This window comes from Aplysia californica, unplaced genomic scaffold (assembly GCF_000002075.1).
Source record: "Aplysia californica isolate F4 #8 unplaced genomic scaffold, AplCal3.0 scaffold00061, whole genome shotgun sequence".
Lineage (NCBI taxonomy): Eukaryota > Metazoa > Mollusca > Gastropoda > Aplysiida > Aplysiidae > Aplysia > Aplysia californica.
The window spans coordinates 1,856,993-1,874,280 of record NW_004797331.1 but is presented as its reverse complement, the minus strand read 5'-3'; the positions used below and the strand labels follow the sequence as shown (position 1 = coordinate 1,874,280).

At 37.5% G+C, this 17,288-nt stretch overlaps 1 protein-coding gene across 5 annotated transcripts in view; it reads left to right on the top strand.

Annotated features, from left to right (window-relative positions):
• LOC101849675 (regulator of nonsense transcripts 2) overlaps positions 1-16,998 on the top strand; it is a 45,384-nt gene extending 28,386 nt beyond the window's left edge. For 4 of the 5 annotated variants that reach the window (XM_013079734.2, XM_035968472.1, XM_013079735.2 and 1 more), the window contains exons 19-40: positions 26-120; positions 1,167-1,252; positions 1,718-1,826; positions 2,274-2,331; positions 2,863-2,918; positions 3,845-3,961; positions 4,643-4,828; positions 4,989-5,030; positions 5,808-5,909; positions 6,236-6,295; positions 7,324-7,462; positions 8,284-8,423; positions 9,447-9,630; positions 10,064-10,266; positions 10,748-10,822; positions 11,404-11,493; positions 12,453-12,552; positions 13,247-13,341; positions 14,069-14,131; positions 14,742-14,820; positions 15,388-15,499; positions 16,371-16,998. In XM_013079734.2, the coding sequence (XP_012935188.1) occupies positions 26-120; positions 1,167-1,252; positions 1,718-1,826; positions 2,274-2,331; positions 2,863-2,918; positions 3,845-3,961; positions 4,643-4,828; positions 4,989-5,030; positions 5,808-5,909; positions 6,236-6,295; positions 7,324-7,462; positions 8,284-8,423; positions 9,447-9,630; positions 10,064-10,266; positions 10,748-10,822; positions 11,404-11,493; positions 12,453-12,552; positions 13,247-13,341; positions 14,069-14,131; positions 14,742-14,820; positions 15,388-15,499; positions 16,371-16,380 (2,201 nt within the window). In that variant the 3' untranslated portion in view covers positions 16,381-16,998. Of the gene's footprint in view, positions 1-25; positions 121-1,166; positions 1,253-1,717; positions 1,827-2,273; positions 2,332-2,862; positions 2,919-3,844; positions 3,962-4,642; positions 4,829-4,988; positions 5,031-5,807; positions 5,910-6,235; positions 6,296-7,323; positions 7,463-8,283; positions 8,424-9,446; positions 9,631-10,063; positions 10,267-10,747; positions 10,823-11,403; positions 11,494-12,452; positions 12,553-13,246; positions 13,342-14,068; positions 14,132-14,741; positions 14,821-15,387; positions 15,504-16,370 lie in introns of those variants that run through there. The other variant, XM_005093310.3, reaches the window with a different exon arrangement.
• The last annotated feature ends 290 nt before the right edge of the window (positions 16,999-17,288 follow it).

Genomic DNA, 17,288 nt, shown 5'->3' with positions numbered 1-17,288 from the left:
TGGTCCTACCTTCATTCATGTCCAGATGATGACACAGAGACTGGGTCATTGATGCGGGCGCAGTTTGAATCTTTTCTGACCTCTCTGCCGAACTCTGTCAACAGAGATGTCATAGATAAGGTACACACCACCTGAACGTATAATTTGTCTACTCAAGAGTTTGCAATCATTGTTTTTGTTTAAAATGATTATATTTCAACAGTTCAACACCTTGACTTAAAATGCAAAACCTGAGAAAGACAACAATATAGACTAAGTGCTTTTTGTACACATGTATGAGTTCCCCAGACATGAACATAATTGGTAAAGGGCTAACTGAAAGAATTTATTAAGTAGGCAAGTATGTTCTAGATGTGAAGGCCCAGGTTATGTAGTAATGAAATTCTGTGTGTTCTGTCCGAAGAATCCTAGGATTAACGCAAGTGGCTTTGGTTACTCTGTTATGGTAACTGTGACGGAGTCCTGTCTCACCACTTGGAAACATAAGGGTCACCTCAAAAGTAACACTAGACAGAAAGGGACTTAAGAAATAACAAAAGATTTTGAGATGTTTTGTAAACACAATGTTGATCAATATAAAGTTGGACTGCTTAGACCCAGCCTTTTAGGGTCACCTTCAGCCTTGTGGGATACTCCGTCCCAGTTGAAAGAAGAAGGTACTTAATAGATATCTTCCCTATGAAGGAGTCAAACAGGCACTTTCTGAGGATCAGACTAAGAGTGGTGAAAAAAAAACCCCAACTTTTCAGTCAGGATGTATTAGCTCTTAATGCTAATAAGACTTCAAAATAACATCAGTGTTATCAATAATAGAACTGGTAAAAGATAAGTTTGGACCGAGAATTGTATTGGAGAGTGCTGGTTATTCTGAATAGTTTGAGTCAGACTTTGCCATGTTTTTGTATATTTAAACAATCATTTTGAATTGGATGGACAGTTATTTTTTTTTTTTCTCTGATTACACTTGTATTTTTTTAAATCAATGTTGTCAACAAGGGTATTTTAAAGCTAATGATTCTTCCTGTGGCTGGAAAACCTTACTTATTCATATTAAGATTTGTTTGTCTCTCACTATAATTCAGTTTGATGAAAAAAGAAAGAGGTCTATACAGTTTTTTTCCATTTTGATGTTAGATTCATCAAGAAAATAATCTTGTTTTTTACAGACTGCAGTGGAATTTTGCATGAACTTCAACACCAAGTCAAACCGCAAGAAGCTTGTGAAAGCTTTATTTTCTGTACATAGAACCAGGCAAGTATATTGAAGTGGTGAAAAGTCCTTTAGTGCATCAAGGCTTTAGGTTGAGTGTTTTTTCCAGACTTGTTTACTACTCAGCAACAAAAAATTAAACTTAAGATTGTTTTATTGGGTTTTTTTTAAACTGAAATCTTAACATAGTATTTATACATTTATTTTTGTCTAATGTCTTTTTCCCTCAAAGTTTGATTCTAAGAATGAAAATGGTTGAAGAATCTTTTGGTGTGGTTTTCACTTCTGATAAAAGGCTGAGAGAAAAATGTCAGCTGGAAAACATTGCATTTTTCAGTGGTTTTTATAAAAACTATTGCTCCTTCTGATTCTTTGAATTCTTTTTTTTAAGTCACGCTAGTTTAAGAAATTAACCCACTGAGTTATTTTGGTATGGTGTCTGTATAAAAGTTCAGATCAGTGATGTTTGTTAATTCACTCATGTTTTTCTTTGTCATTCCTATCCAGATATGATCTCCTCCCATTCTATTCTCGGTTGGTCGCAATCCTAGAACCATGTATGCCGGAGCTTGCCTCAGATCTGGTGCAGATGCTGAAGTCGGACTTCAAGTGGCATGTATGTTTTACAGCATCCTGCTAACCTTTAAACTTTTTTTAAGAGTGATTTTTTAGGGTATTTAACACCCCCGGTTAATTTGTATTGATGTGATAATTTGGGGGAAATTTTTAAACTGATTGGATATAGCTCCATCTTGAGGCTCCTGTTTTCCTTGTGGAAATGTGTCTTGCAATGCTTCAGAGTGTGTCAGTATTTTGTAACTTAATGTGAAAAGAAAGAAAGGTGCACAAATACGCGTATACTTTTCCATATTATCCTCCAAGTAGTTCATAGTGGGCTTCGATGATTTTAATTTTTGTTGTGGTATTCTACCTGTTTTGAGTGGATGTTGAAATTTGCTTCAACAAACTCATTCCACTATTTATTGTTGCTCTGTCATAAGTCTCAATGTGTACTTTTTTTTTCAGCATCTTTCAAATTAGTCAAATTGTTGTCTTTTTTCAGGTGCGAAAGAAGGACCAGATCAATATCGAGTCTAAAATTAAGATTGTCAGATTTATTGGTAAGTGGTTTTTGAGATGTTGTTGTTGATTTTTGTGAACTCCAAAGTTTCCCTGAAATTCATAAAACCATACATACTTTTCTAAATAATGAAGAACACATGAAAGACAAGGGATTCAAATCTGTTGTAGAAAAGTTGTCGTAACATCAACTCTGCACTGTTTATTGAAGTAACGATGGCTACCTTTGAGGCGTAGCTGGGGACATAGGAAAGGAATAAGAGGAACCGAAAGGTTTCTAGTTACATTTACACGATGATTATGTATTTTGATAAGTTTGTATTAAAGTTTCAACATGAAAAATTGTTCTAGGCTGGTAAATTTGCATCTTTCATGTACAGTTTTAAAGTGAAAAATTAGTATGATTTTTACTTGAACAATTGGAAAAATAGTAGTATTACTTCCAGGCAAGTGCTGCAGCACAGTTTTCTCTGAATTTAGGTTTTAAGTAACCACCTGCATTACTTGTCATTATCTCTGTGTCTATGTTGGGCTCTCTTGACTATTCAGTTACATTTCCACATATTCTTCAGGTGAGCTAGTCAAGTTCAAGGTCTGCCCAAAGATTGAGGCTCTCCAATGTTTGAAGGTGAAATGAATGTTGTTGTTTTTTCTCATGACTTTTAAGAAATTGGAAAATTGAATGCTTGTCAAAATTTTTGTTCCTTTCACAGATAATGCATCATAAAACAGAAAAGAACCAATTCAGGAAAACTTCAGGCTATGGTTATAATGCGTTTATGTTGTTTTAAGCAGGACATCAGAGAGCTATTTTTCCATTATCTTGTTTCTCATATTCATATGTTTAACTTTTGTGCTAGTTGATAAATTTTGATTGTGCTGATTACTTTTAAAACAAAACAAAAGATGTTTGTGTAATTCAGATGTTTTATATGCTTGAGTAGTACATGGTTTGTGTTCCTTGTAGCTATACCTCAGACACAGTGTGTACTATTTATAACCGACTTTAGATTTTAGGATGGGACTGGTAAAAGTTTATTCAGCAGAGTTCAAGTCTTGGAATAATGACGTTGGAGAGAAATAGAGTTGTTTGTTCAGGTTTTCGGGCAGTTTCATTTGTTTATGTAAATGCATGTGTAACTGCATGCACACTTATGTCTGTGTGTGTGTTTTGGTCAGGATTAAAGAGTCATTTGAAGCTTGAATCAGGAGTAAGTAGTGAAATTTATAAGATACGATAAGATAAGATAACATTTTATTGATCTCCACAAAGAGAAATTTGCTGGACTGTGGTAAATACACACACCCACGCCCATATGTCAACACGCTTACACACACACGCAGGCACACATGCAGGCGCACTCAGACACACACACATACAGAGGAATAGTCGTTGGATAAACGTGCATAATTATATTATTCTCACGTAGATGATAATGGCTGAATAGCTATCATTGATGGTATGAATTACTTTATACCTATTCGTTCTTGGTTTTTTTAAGAAAATAAAATATTCATGATCCAATCATTGTATTACCAACATTTCTCTGACAGATGCTCATGTTTGACTTTCGACATCACAACATTGAGATGGCTTGTGCACTTCTGGAGACTTGTGGTCGCTTCTTGTACCGCTCTCCTGACTCTCATTACAGAACCAAAGTCTACTTGGTGAGTCATGAAGGCTTTTGGTTCCAGCCTCGCCATTTAGAATAGCTAGGGAAGGGGCATTGTACAGGAGTTTACACCTAAAAAATGGAAATTACTTTCTGTTTTGCATTTGTTTATTTTCAGTTACTGTGTTAATTTTGGATAGACAGTGTGTTTTTAGTAACAGAAGCTCTTGCCTCTTTTGCAGTGGTAATACGGCTTTATTAAATTGTTGTGAGTGGTTGCACATTTTAGGAACCATGCTGAAATATGGATTTGATTCAAAGTGAGGTTAGAATTTGTCTCATCCTTCTGGGATTATTTTCCCAACATTTTACAATGTTTTCTGCATGTCAAATGATGTGTGTTGTGTTTAGCAATGCTTCAGACAAATAACGGCGAAATAAACCCATTCATCAGTTTGTTTTTAAGTCCTTTATCTTTCTCACGATGTAATCGTTTACTCATTTTTTGTTTTCTTTCTCTGAAATGTCCAGTTGTCTAGGTGTTTCAGAAGCTCCTAAATCTTCATTTATTTTGTCAGTCTATTATCCATCTGTAAGCTCAGTGCCTGTATACTTTTTATTTCATTCCTTTCAGTAAGTTCAAGAAATAATGCAATACCCAGGGAGCCCCTTGTACGTGTTCAAAGGAATTCTTAGGATGACATTTTTAACAGTGCATTTTTGTTACTTTTCCCAGGAAGTAATGATGAGAAAGAAAATGGCCATGAAGCTAGAGACTCGCTATGAGACGATGATTGAAAATGCCTTCTACTATAGTAACCCACCAGAGATCCAGGTAGTGCCTCGCAAAGAAAGGCCTCCGATGCATGAGTACATTCGCAAGCTGCTGTACAAGGACTTGTCCAAAGTCACGGTGGAAAAGGTGAGATTATATGTCTTTTTATCACCCTGCAATGCACTATCTTTGCACAGTGCTGTCTGAGTTAGTTATGCTGTGTCTATGTCTTTAGCTGAACAGAAATTATGTGAATGTTTCTTTGCTACATGTATAATAAATTCGATTTCATGCTGTATATTCTCAGGTGTTGAGGCAGATGAGAAAGTTGAAGTGGGATGACCCAGAGGTGAGCAAAACTTCTGTAATTCGTGTTCGAACAATATGTGGGGAAAGTGAAATAAAAAGAACAAAATTTTTGATAAAAAATGTGCTTGTCTGCACTCTATGATTTGGTATGAGAGAATCATGAGTCACAGTGCTGGAAAAACTTGCCCCAAGAATGCAGAATAAACAATCATTCTTTTCAACTTTTGCTGAGAAAAATGATACTATTCAGGCCTTTGAACCAGACACAGAAGTCAAAAGATAGTTTTTGAATAAATTTCATAGATTTGAACTATGGTAGATTGCTGGTGCTTGGAGTAAGTGGGGAGTAATCGGTCAAAAGTTGTCTGCCAACAAGAAGGGATTATAACTGGATGCTCAGCGCCAACTGCAAATGATCCTTGTTAAGTTGTTGTTTGCTACATGAGTACATTTTTTTTTTTTTTTTCAAAATCATAATCTATGGTCCTTTTTTGTTGCTTGACTGAAACATATGAATTTATTCTAATCATACAGCCATTCTATTCTTTTCCTACAGATCTGGCTTGTAGTCTTGCTTTGTAGTGTTCCTTTTTAAGGCTATGCAGTTTCACACAAATGTATGATTGGTTTCTAATAGTTTTCATGTTAAAACATGAATTTGTATTTTATCATATTAGGCTATTGAAGAATGGGCTGGAATTTTTATTTTTTTTTAAAGATTGTTCTCTCTTTTTGCCCCAAGACTTCTTTTTGTGGTCTATTCTAAAATGTTTGAATTGTAATGATGATGAAACGCATTAAACATTTTTTTTTTCAGATTGCTTTCTATGCCACCAAGTGCTTAACTGCTGTGTGGAACATTCGCTACAACTCTGTTCACTGTGCTGCAAACCTGCTGGCAGGCATTGCACCGTTTCATGTAAGCTTTGATTTTTCTTGTCACAAACTTGCTCATTTAAATTTAACTTACTTGCCTCTCTTGTAATCTGGTTGCAATAATCACTTGAAAGGTACTGGACTTTTGTAGAAAAACAGATTTATGATGGAAATTAATCATTAAAATTTTGTTTTCCTAAGTATTGATACCTTTGCTAACTTCCGTAATAATTACTACTTGCACATCATTGTCTTTTCCCAAGGTTTGGGCCAATCAGTACTTTCTTCTAAATGCTTCAAGCATTGGGTGAGCTTGGAGTATAACATAGCAATAAATGTGAGTGTTTTTCTTCCTCTTTTTCTCTTCAGGAACATGTGGCAATCCAAGTGGTGGATGGTGTGTTGGAAGACATACGCCTTGGCATGGAGGTAAGCAATAGTGATAAAACATATCTCATGAAACATATCTCATGAATCTAGATGCCATTTGTAATTTTGTCGGCTTCCGTCATTTTTCATTCTTTGCGAAGGTTACTGAAGAGGGATAAAAAATATGTAGACTCAAGTTTGTAATTGCATGTACGATTGTTTGTTTTTGAGAGACACTGGCCATGAACTAATCTATTCATAAGGCTGCAGTTCATTCTCATTCGTCATAATTACGTCGGGGGGGGGGGGGGGGGGGGTCCTCTCTTTGTACGTGGGTCCTCTCAAGAGTTCAATATAAAATGGGGTTTTTCTTCATATTTCAAGAAATATAACTCACTTTAGGCTTTCCTGAAGCTAGGTCAAATTTGGATGAATAGTAGGATGGTTTCTGAGGTTTATGGTTTCTGGCTTTTCTGCTGTCGTTACTGCATATATTGTAACTATTTATTTCCCTGTGTTGGCTTGCTGCTCGTCTTCATTAACCTTCTGACAAATCAGCCGTTCATTGCGAGTATGGTCTTGGACACATACTGTAGAAAAAAGCATTTCCAACTATACTTCAACTTTGAAATATGGGGCCTGGACAAAACCTGCAAAGTCTTTTTAAAATAAAGAGATTTTTACAAAAGAAGTACAGTTAGCAAGATTATATCCAAACTGGGGCTTTAAGCAAGATTTACAGCTTTTTAAACCTGTGATTTAGCTCCATATAAAATTGTACCATAATTCATATTTGAGGATCCATTATGGGAATAGTTTTTTAAAATCTGATTATGCCACATTATAGATCAAATAGATATAATTAGCTACACCTTGTCAGGATTTAAAACTTTACTTCAGTTTTATATTCTTAAACTACTAATAAAGATAGAGTGACATGAGGTGCAGATAAGAGAAAAAGACGGTAAGTAAATGTAATCGATTGTGCCTCGATGTTTGAAGTAAAATGATTGGTTACACCTATTCTTTTATTCGAGTGAATATGATTGAGTCTTTCCTTGTCAGGATAGTTGGGTTTTTTTTGTCAGGTGAACCATCCCAGGTACAACCAGAGGAGAGTGAGTTGTGTGAAATACCTGGGTGAGCTCTACAACTACAGGATGGTGGAGTCCTCTGTCATCTTTAGAGTTCTCTACTCTCTCATCACTTTTGGCGTTTCACTGGATGGTTAGTATCGCAAGCTAGCATGCTCCCACCACCCAGCCTCCCAGTGCACTTTTTAAAAAAAACGAACTTTGTGGTAACTATGAGAAGTAGTCATAATAAGCTTGAACATACATATGCACAACTTTTGCTGAAAGAGCTGTGTTCACACGGGAGTGGGCGCTATAGAAACGATCTACATAATTATTATTATTATTATTATAGGGTTAATGTTTTCTCTGCAACAGTGAGACAGAGCATTCCCCTGCTAGAAGAGAAAGTTATAAAAGGATAAACATATGTATACTTAGAATTTGTTGAAAGAGTGATTATAGGGATAATATTTTCACATGCAACAAGGCTCGTGTCTAAAAGTCAAGGCTGCTGTCATGGTGATGTTACAGAATGTAGGATCATTTTGGGGGGAAAAAATTGAGAAAAGGTATATTTTATTGATCTCAATGGCTACTGATCTTTACTCGTTTCTTTAAATTCATCAGAGTTTAAAGTTTTGATGTCATCAGTTTGTCTACACATGTTTGTCAATGAATGGGAGTTTGAAAGAGGGAATTGGCAGTATAAGAAAGTGTCTCATGATTGTAGTCATAGGTGTGCTACTTAACCAAATATGTTAGGAAATCTAGACATATGGGATGCTCAAAACATTCTTTAAAAGTTGTAATGACAGATTATATTCCTTTTGATGCAAGTGATTTTAGCAATTGTCTGCTGATTCTCAGTTTTTGACATTTTTTTCGTCGATTTATCAGTTAGCCAGAAAAGTACAGTATCATTTTATTTAGCCTGTTTGTTTATGACTAATGTTTTCGGTCCACTTTGCTCAGAAAAAGTGATCAGCCCCCTAGACCTGCCCGACCACCTGTTCCGTATCCGACTGATCTGTGTCACACTGGAGACCTGTGGCCAGTACTTTGACAAAGGTTCCAGCAAGAAAAAGCTGGACTGTTTCCTGGTCTACTTTCAGGTAATTTGTGTATGATGACTCAGCACTCTAGTCTGCCCAGGGTCTGATTAATGAAGACAAAATAAGCTGCATGTACTAATCTTTTGGAAAGTTTGGTTTATAGTATGCATGCATAGATTTAAAGCTTCACTGTTTTAATGCCAAATAGGTCAATGTAGTTGTAATAAATCCAGAAGCTACAAAGCTCATGCCCTTTTCTGATTACTTAACATGTTTACTTTTGTTTTGATGAGCTTATCCTTTTTTTCATTATCTAATCTTTGAAACCTTGCAGTCCCTACATTAAATGATTTTTCTTCCATGAATTGGAAAGACTGTGGTTGCTATGGTTATAAGGATACTCCAGTTTTCTCTCTTCTCTTTTGGTCTAATACAATGAAGGGAAAATCAAGGTTTCTTTTCAACATTGAAAGGGTGGACAAAAATCAGACATGGGGTATAAATAATAGTGTTAAGTGGGGATGTGTAAAATCTGTATACTTATTTATGATGTTGCTATGCACATGATCATATTACATTCTGCACCTGTGAATGTCCTCCAGGGTACATACATAGTGAATCATGTATGATGTATTTGCAAGCTATGGGTATTATTTTAAAAACATAATAGAGTTCCTATGGAGAAGATTACATATTACTTTTCCTTTCTAGCTGTTAAATATTCTTTTTTTATTTCTTTGCCTTTCTCTACCCACCTTTCGGAAGGTTTGTCATTATAAAGTATTTGGCACACGTGAAGCTCAGTTGGTAAAGTCAGGATCTGCTCTGCTGGGGGTTCTTGATGAATTTCTTCTTCATTTCAATGTACTGTTGTTCAAATTGGTCTGGATGGTCTACTATGCAAGTGATTTACATTTGGTTTTGTACCCATGTTTTCTGAAGACGTAAAGGCTTTCTACCCTCTCATGTCGAAGCAGATGTTAATTTTGCCTCTGTGTAGTGAACACAATGTGAAATAGATACTCAACACACCAGATTATATCAATCCTCTCCCCTCCCCCCCCCCCCCCCCCCCTTTTGCAGCGTTATTATTGGTTCAAGAGGAGTCATCCAATCTTTAACGCTGAACATCGCTTCCCGATTGATGTTGAGAATCTTATGAATGAGACCCTGGAGATTGTGAGGCCCAAGATGGTTCAGTTCAAGAGCTACCAGGAGGCGTGCGATGCTGCGGAGCAGTTGGAGACGGAATACAGAGCCAAAATTGGTCAGTGCTCGAGCAGTGTTAGGGTACATTAAACAGATGCTGTTCTCCTTTGTTGGGATCCTGCTGAACTTTGTTTGAATGAATGAGAATTGTTGATATATGAATACTAGATCTTTTACTTGTAGGTACGATCAACATCTGTAAGGCGATAGAGACATTTTTCCAGGCCTTCTTTTTGGCAAATTGCATTGTTTTTTGTTAGGTTTTTGTTCCTGTGCACAGTGAAAACAAAAGCAGAAGAAAAATAATACTATTATTACCAGCCCCTCTTCCTCATTTTCCTTTTTCCCATCCCTCATTAACCCCTTGTTGTGGTTTTGATTAAGATTTTAGAGGAGCCTGACTGAGTTGAAGTTTCCACTTAACTTTGATAGAACTAAAGGAGTCTAAAGTAATCTTTCATTTTGTTTTTTGTTTTTTTGTTTTCAATCAGCCAATGTGCTGTCATTGATTGAGACGGAAGAAGAGGAGGGAAATGACAGTGACGAAGCTATGGAGGAGGATGAAGATGAAGATGGGCTAGCCACCATTGCAGAGGGAGAAGAGAATGAAGAGGACCTCACTTTGTCAGGCGGGGCAACGGAAGGCTCCGGAACGCAGGACAGCGAGACAAGTCTGAGTGGTCATGATTTGGAGGTCAGTGCTGTAACAGCTTTGTCTGGTTTTTACTTGATACTGTCTTTATTTTGGGGAACATACTAGTATTGTCAAAGTGACAGGCTTTCATAATACTGGTCAATGTGCCAGTGTTTTTTATTGTTGATTTTTTAACCCCTTTGTTGTCATGAGATGTGTGTTCCTACTGTCAGCATTGATGAAAATCCAGGTGCACATGTCGCATTTAAACATATAAGATGTCTTATCAGCTGCCTTCAATTTCCACATGCATTTTTCTTTATCATACTGAAGTATATATATTCTTTTTAAATGAATGCTATGTTCTTTTTTTCAGTCTTGCTGAATGCACAGCGTCTAATGTCTTTTATTTGCAATTTAATCATTTTTCTTCTTTTCCTTTAAATGCAAATTCTGCCAGTATTTCTCTTAAAATCTGAATTGTTTTCAAATTCTGGGTTCATACAATATTTTTTTAATTTGACGCTCTTGGTGTCTATAGGGAGAGGAAGGTGAAGATGAGGGTTCCTCAACTGAAGACGATTATGACGACTCAGATGAGGATGAAGAAGCGGAGGTAAACCTGGGATGGGTTGGTGTGATCTCAAGAGTTACATCTCATTGTATTATTTCTAGAAGGAGAAGACTTGTAGGTTATCTTTCAATATTTTGTTTTGTTGTAATTGAAAAAGGATTTGAGATGAATGTCCTAGGTTGACAATCTTTGAGTTGTATATGACTGTGTTGTTCATCAAAATGAGAAGATTTTGAGCTTGGTCTCACTGTATTACGAGGGGAGTATTCACACAAAATGAGATTGTTGTTGTAACATCAAAAATAAATCTTTTGATTTTATTAATTTTTAAAACATGTTGCTCATAATCACACTGCTACATGCTTTTGCACTTGTTGTATTCAGTTATAAAAAGCCTTTAGGTCTTCGTTTTTAGGAATACTCTTTAGATACTGATGTACAGCTGAGCGGAAAGCTTTTCTCCAAATAAAATTGGTTCCTGCAAGATGTTTCTAAAGCCAAAGATAAAAGGAAGCGTTGCTTGAAAAGCAAGATCAGACAAGTATGGTGGACTATAACTTGCTTTCAAATGATCGTTAGATTAAAGCAAGTAGTTAACTCTCTTTTTTTTCTGTATGGAGCAGGTCAAGGTCACCAAGCTGAAGCCAGTTGCCAGTAAAGAGGATGAAGACTTCATGGCAGCGCTAGACCTGATGATGAATGAAACCATTCAGGTGAGTGTGAAGACTTTGCTGCCAAGGGGGAGGCTCCTTTTCTTAAAACTTTCACTAAAAATGCTCAAGCTCATGCACTATACCTTGGCTTTTGGTGTGAGGGAATTAAAATTTCAATTTTGTCAATGCTGTTCCTTGACTAATTTTTTTTTTTTTTTAATTTTTTTTTGTATCTGTCTGTCTGTTGTTCTTTTTCTCTCTCACAAACATGCACTCACGCGAACACGCCCCCTAAAAATACACACACACATACACACACCTCTCCCCCCACCCCCAAAACACACACACACACACACACACACACACACACACACACACACACACACAATAATAAGATAAGATAAGATAATACTTTGTTGTCTCAGAGGGAAATTCTTTTTGGCTGTACAGGACCGTAAAAACACATGCAGGTATACATAAAAGTTTAAATTATATATTATTACTCTCATTAAAAATCAATATGAAAAGAAAAGTAAAGCTGACAAATGTACATATCACATCAGATGCACTGTTCAAACTCCATCAGGAATTTAATTACGAGACCTTTAGAGTTTTATAGATACATACTTAAAAAAGTAATATACAATGATGTTTATTCTGACAGTAGCCGTATGCTAGATGGTGAAAAACTTTTCTTGTATCTTTCTTTCTTTGTTTTTAGAGGTACATATCTGCCGCTGCGTGATCTTAAAATTTGTGTGGAAAGGGGGTGTGATGGGTCATTTTTAATGCTATTTATCTTTTTTATGCTTGTGATCTTAAACAGGTCATCAATTCCATTAAAATTATATCCAGAGATCTTGCTGGTTTTCTTAATGGTTCTTTCAGATTTTTCTTTTATCTCTCACCCTGCAATTCCCAGCCCAGCAGTTAGTACAAAATAGTAGCACACTAATGGTTATCACTTGAAAGTAAAGTTTGGTTAATCTTCATTCTTACATGGTATTGTTGCGTCCTAGGCCAGGACTCAGGAGTCTCTGAAGGTGCCGCAGCTGGACATTGCTCTACCCACTCAACTGAAGAACAAAACCAAGAAGATTGGAGCTGGAGCACCGGCCAGTGAGTGTGAACCCATGTGTGCTCTGCTCAGTTTGTCAGATAGTCTTCTACGGGCTGAATGTGGTTATCCTTCACATCTCTTTACCTGCACATGTCTCTCTCTCTCTCTCTCTCTCTCTCTCTCTCTCTCTCTCTCTCTCTCTCTCTCTCTCTCTCTCTCTCTCTCTCCCTCTCTCTCTCTCTCTCTCTCTCTCTCTCTCTCTCTCTCTCTCTCTCTCTCTCTCTCTCTCTCTCTCTCTCTCTCTCTCTCTCTCTCTCCCCCGCCCCCCCCCCCCCACCTTTCTTTCTTTCTTTGTCCCTTGAAGAAATTTTCACCACTTAAAGTTTATATCACCATCACCTGTCATTTTGTTTAAGTTGCTGAGAAGGGGAAGGTGGAAGGAGGCTGTTGTGGCAAGGTGGATCATAAACGTGTCTTGGATGCATGTGAAAGTTCACATTTCAGATTGCACTGGAGTCTGAGTCTTTTTTGTCTTCCCGGGGTACTTTTCTCCCAGCGGAGTGTCCTGTAAGCCAAAACGTGGCAACAAACTGATCTGAGTTGTAAGATGTCGGTGTAAGACAGTCACAGTAAAAGAAGATCAAGCTCTCTGCCTTTGAAAGGGTCTAGATTGTATCATGTGCACAGTATAAAAATTTAGCAAAAGTGAAAACAAAGGTGCTAATTTCTGCATGTATTTCCCTGCCCCCTCAGCCCCAAACCTGTTGGAGAAAGGTGCAGAGGATGAGGAGAGAGGAGAGAGCGGTCTCAAGTTTTTGCTCATGACTCGTAGAGGGAATAAGCAACAGGTACACTGTGTGTGTGTGTGTGTGTGCGTGCGTGTGTGTGTGTGTGTGTGTGTGTGTGCGTGCGTGTGTGTGTGTGTGTGTGTGCGTGCGTGTGTTTTTAGAGTAGCACAAAGGCATTAATTTAAATGTGAATATTAAAAAAAGGTGGAAAAGCCTGGTGGTTAGTGTGCTGGACTTTCATGTTCACGGTTTCAGGTTTGATCCAGGCACAACAATTTTTCCCCAGGATTAGCACTTAATGCCCGTTTCCCTCTTTTCACCGTGATAGCTAAATCTGTTAATTAGTTTTATGTCTGTGAAAGACCACTCACACAAAACCTGAACAAATCAACTTACAAAAAGATTACCAAAGTATGCCAATTGAAATTGCTTAAAATGCCCTTAAGCAGGACAGCTTGCTAAGGTATGAACCATGTTAGAATTTGGCTTGCTTTTCCTGTCATGAAATGAATTGCTTTTATGATCTCAAAAGCTTTATTTGTCCATGTGTGTGTGTGCAGGTGTTTGCATGTGTTTGTGTGTGTGTGTATGTGTGTGCATGTGCTCATGCTTCATTGCGTGTTGATGATTGTGTGATGGAGTCTGAAAAACAGGAAGAGTTTGCATGAGGGCAGGGGGGGGGTAATGCATAGCTGCAGGTGCAGGGTAGAGAGAGGACATGAAAGTGGATGTTACTGTCTATGATCAATGACGAGTATGTACAATGTGATTTTCTCTCTGCTTTCAGCTCACTAATTTTGAAATCCCCATGACTGCAGAATTTGCCACGAAATTCAAAGAAAGAGAGCAGGTATGTAGACTATCCCTTTCTTTTTTTATGTACAATTAAATACTTCTTGCTGCTTCATAAACAAGAACTTCAATCTTGTGTCCATGACTTAGCCATGTTCAATTTTTAAAATCTAGGGTACATGTGCACTATTGTTTAGTTTATTTTTAGATGGATTCTTCTATTTTTAGGTTTCAAATGTGTACTAAATTGACTTACGGATCTTTTTATTAATAATAATGAAAATCAACGCTTTGTCACCTTTTGGATTTTCCTATCAAAAGAAGTTTTTGAAGAGTCATCATCATCCAGTACCAGATCTGCGACAGACATTGGCGATCATGGTTTTCCATTCATTCCTTTGCTCGGATGCTCTCAAAAAAGCTACGTTTCCCTGATCTTTCCCTGTTACCCATTTGTTTAGGATCCCTAAGTATGTTGTTCTGGGCCTACCCCTGCCTCGCTTGCCCTCAATTTTTCCAGTGAGAGCTAGATGTTCAAGACCCTTATGTCAATTCAGGTATCCCAAAAACCGCATTTGTCGTTACCTGATTGTTTTGAAGAGTATATAACAAAATATGTGGTACTTCCCCAAATAAATGCTATATGTGTTTACTGTGTTGTTCTTTAGGCTGAGAGGATCGAGAAGGAGAAGATGAAGCAGATGGTGCTCAACTTCCATGAGAGGCAGGAGGAGGAAGAATACCAAGGTAGGAAGGCTTTCAACTCAACCAATCAGAGAAACAGATCTTCTTTCCTCTGTTGTTTGTTGTTGTTTTCCGATATTTCCGTATTTGAGTGAAGATGTTTTATCTCGGCAACAAAAATTAGTGTTGAGAAGGTTCTTCTCTTTGTGTCAAATGCTTTTTGTATATTTGTGCAGGAGTTTATCTTTTACTTGGGCCGGTTGGGGAGGGGGGGTGAAATGGTGAAATGTGATGATTTGGGGTGGGGGGGAGGGGGCAGCATTGCCCTATAACAGTTATTTGGGCATGACGTCTTTCAGACATTTGTCATGAGTGTGGGAATGGTGTCACTGCTTAACAGTACACCACACAAGTCTTTGATGCCTCGGGTGGTGCCTTTTTTCCTGAGGCATCAGAACTTCTTTTTCAGCGGGATAATGCAAGACCACATACTGCCTGTTCCACTCAAGACTTTCTGAGGCAGAATAACATTAACTTGTTCCTCCATTTTCTTTTTGTTAATTCGCATGAAGCACTTGATCTGTTTATAAATAAAGTTAGTACTTTGATAACCCTGGTTCAACTCCTCAGAAACCCTGGCCAGCATGAGCAAGTCAACGCCGGTCAACATCAACCGTGAGAGGAAGGTGAAGTACCAGCATCCTAAAGGTGCTCCTGATGCTGATCTCATATTTGGCAACAAGTGAGTGAAATAACCTCGCCAGGGTAAGATTTGGGGGACTTAAGTCTCAGTCTCTGTGGGAACTAGCTAGAAGTTTGGTCATGCCTTAAAATATGTAGTATGTTGTGCTTTTTTCTTGATTTCTCTCAGAAACTGCAAACAGTACATCCTATCCCTGCTTGTTTTTCAAATTTTATTGCTGAGTATTCACATCTTTGATCCCCAAACAGTAAATTTATACTGATTTCTGTTTTATTTATTTTTTACAATTTTGTATTTGCGTTATTTGTGCCCAAATGTAGTGATAATATATTCTTCATCATTAGGTGAATGCTAAGAGTAAGAGGTAGTACTGTTTGGTCAGGCCCCATTGCAGTACATTGTTATACCTATGCTTTTTTTTCCTCCCTTGTCTCAGAGGGAATGCCTGTAAGGTCAAAACACCTTGCACAGTTTTTCTTTTTGGTCTCCACATTGCTAAGTTAGTGTAATTTCAAACGCTAACTTTCAATTGGTCACAATTTGTAGCAGTTTGGCTTTGAAATTTTGAAATTACTTGTTTTCAGCTTTGCTGTCTTATTGTTTTGGGGACATTTGAAGAAGTGATAATACTACATGGCCGTGATGGGGTTATCTACAATCAGCACATTCAAGGGTCATGGTTGGGATCAAATTTAAAAAATAAACTGACAATTTTCTGACTCTACCTGATTATGATCTGATTGTTTTTGGCTGATCAGAGCAAGTTCTAAATATAACCATGGCCTCAAAGTGAAGGGAGTTTACCCTTGGCTGGGCGTGGTAGCTCTCCCTCTATAGCTCTCCGATGCTGCATAATGTACATTTCTGTGAAGGGAAACTCAGCTAATGTAAATACAAATTTTTGTTTCAGGAAACGCTGACAGCACCAAGCTAGTTCCCCTGGAACTATCGATAACGTCTCTTATGATGAAGGTCACTGAACCTGCGGGCAGACAGATGCACACAACTGTCAGCAGAAAGTGCTGCCCCCGTTCAGCAAGCTCTGGCACAGTTACTGCGTCTGGCGTACACCAGAGCTTGTTGCTATGGCAACCTACCCAAGTGATAGTGTTTCTTCATTAGTGTCTCCAGCTGCGAAATATGTAGATGAAAAATGGAATGCGCAGTCTTAAACACTTTAGATGTGAAGTAAATCTTTATTTAGGGAAAATGAAAAAAAAAAAATAAAGACTGATTCATTTCATTTGGCAGAAAGAATGCATATGAAATTACCATAATGTGAGCCACTTACTTCACATTACTTCAAGCTTTTCTGCGGTGTATGTAATAGGGACATATATAATGCTAAAAATGATGGGGGTCAAATTAAAAAGATTTGTGATGTTGCACAACACACTTACGTTGGCAGTTTAATCAACTTCTGGGCTGTTTTTATGGAAAGTTTAGGTGTGTTTGAGAAAGTTCTCAATCTGTCCTTTTTGTTTCAATTGCAAGTGTTTTAATCATATTTCTACCAATATATATATGACTTATTTTAAGATTGTGTTTGTTTTGTTTTTTTAAGTTGAATTTGTTTGGGTTTTTTTATTTGTGCCTTGTTACTTAATTCAAATAGTAGAAGAGACATGAGAGATAAGTATCTTCTTGATGTCAACTCTCAGGAATGTTCTTCGCTGGGACAAGCTAGAACTGACGCAGTGCCGATTTATTACAGAACAGCACAGATAACTGTTCATGGAAAGTAAATGTCTTTCATTTGATTTCAGCTTGATTCTGCATTGGGGGGGGGGGGGGGGGGGGTAGGTTGGTTATGTTAACAGGCATTGTT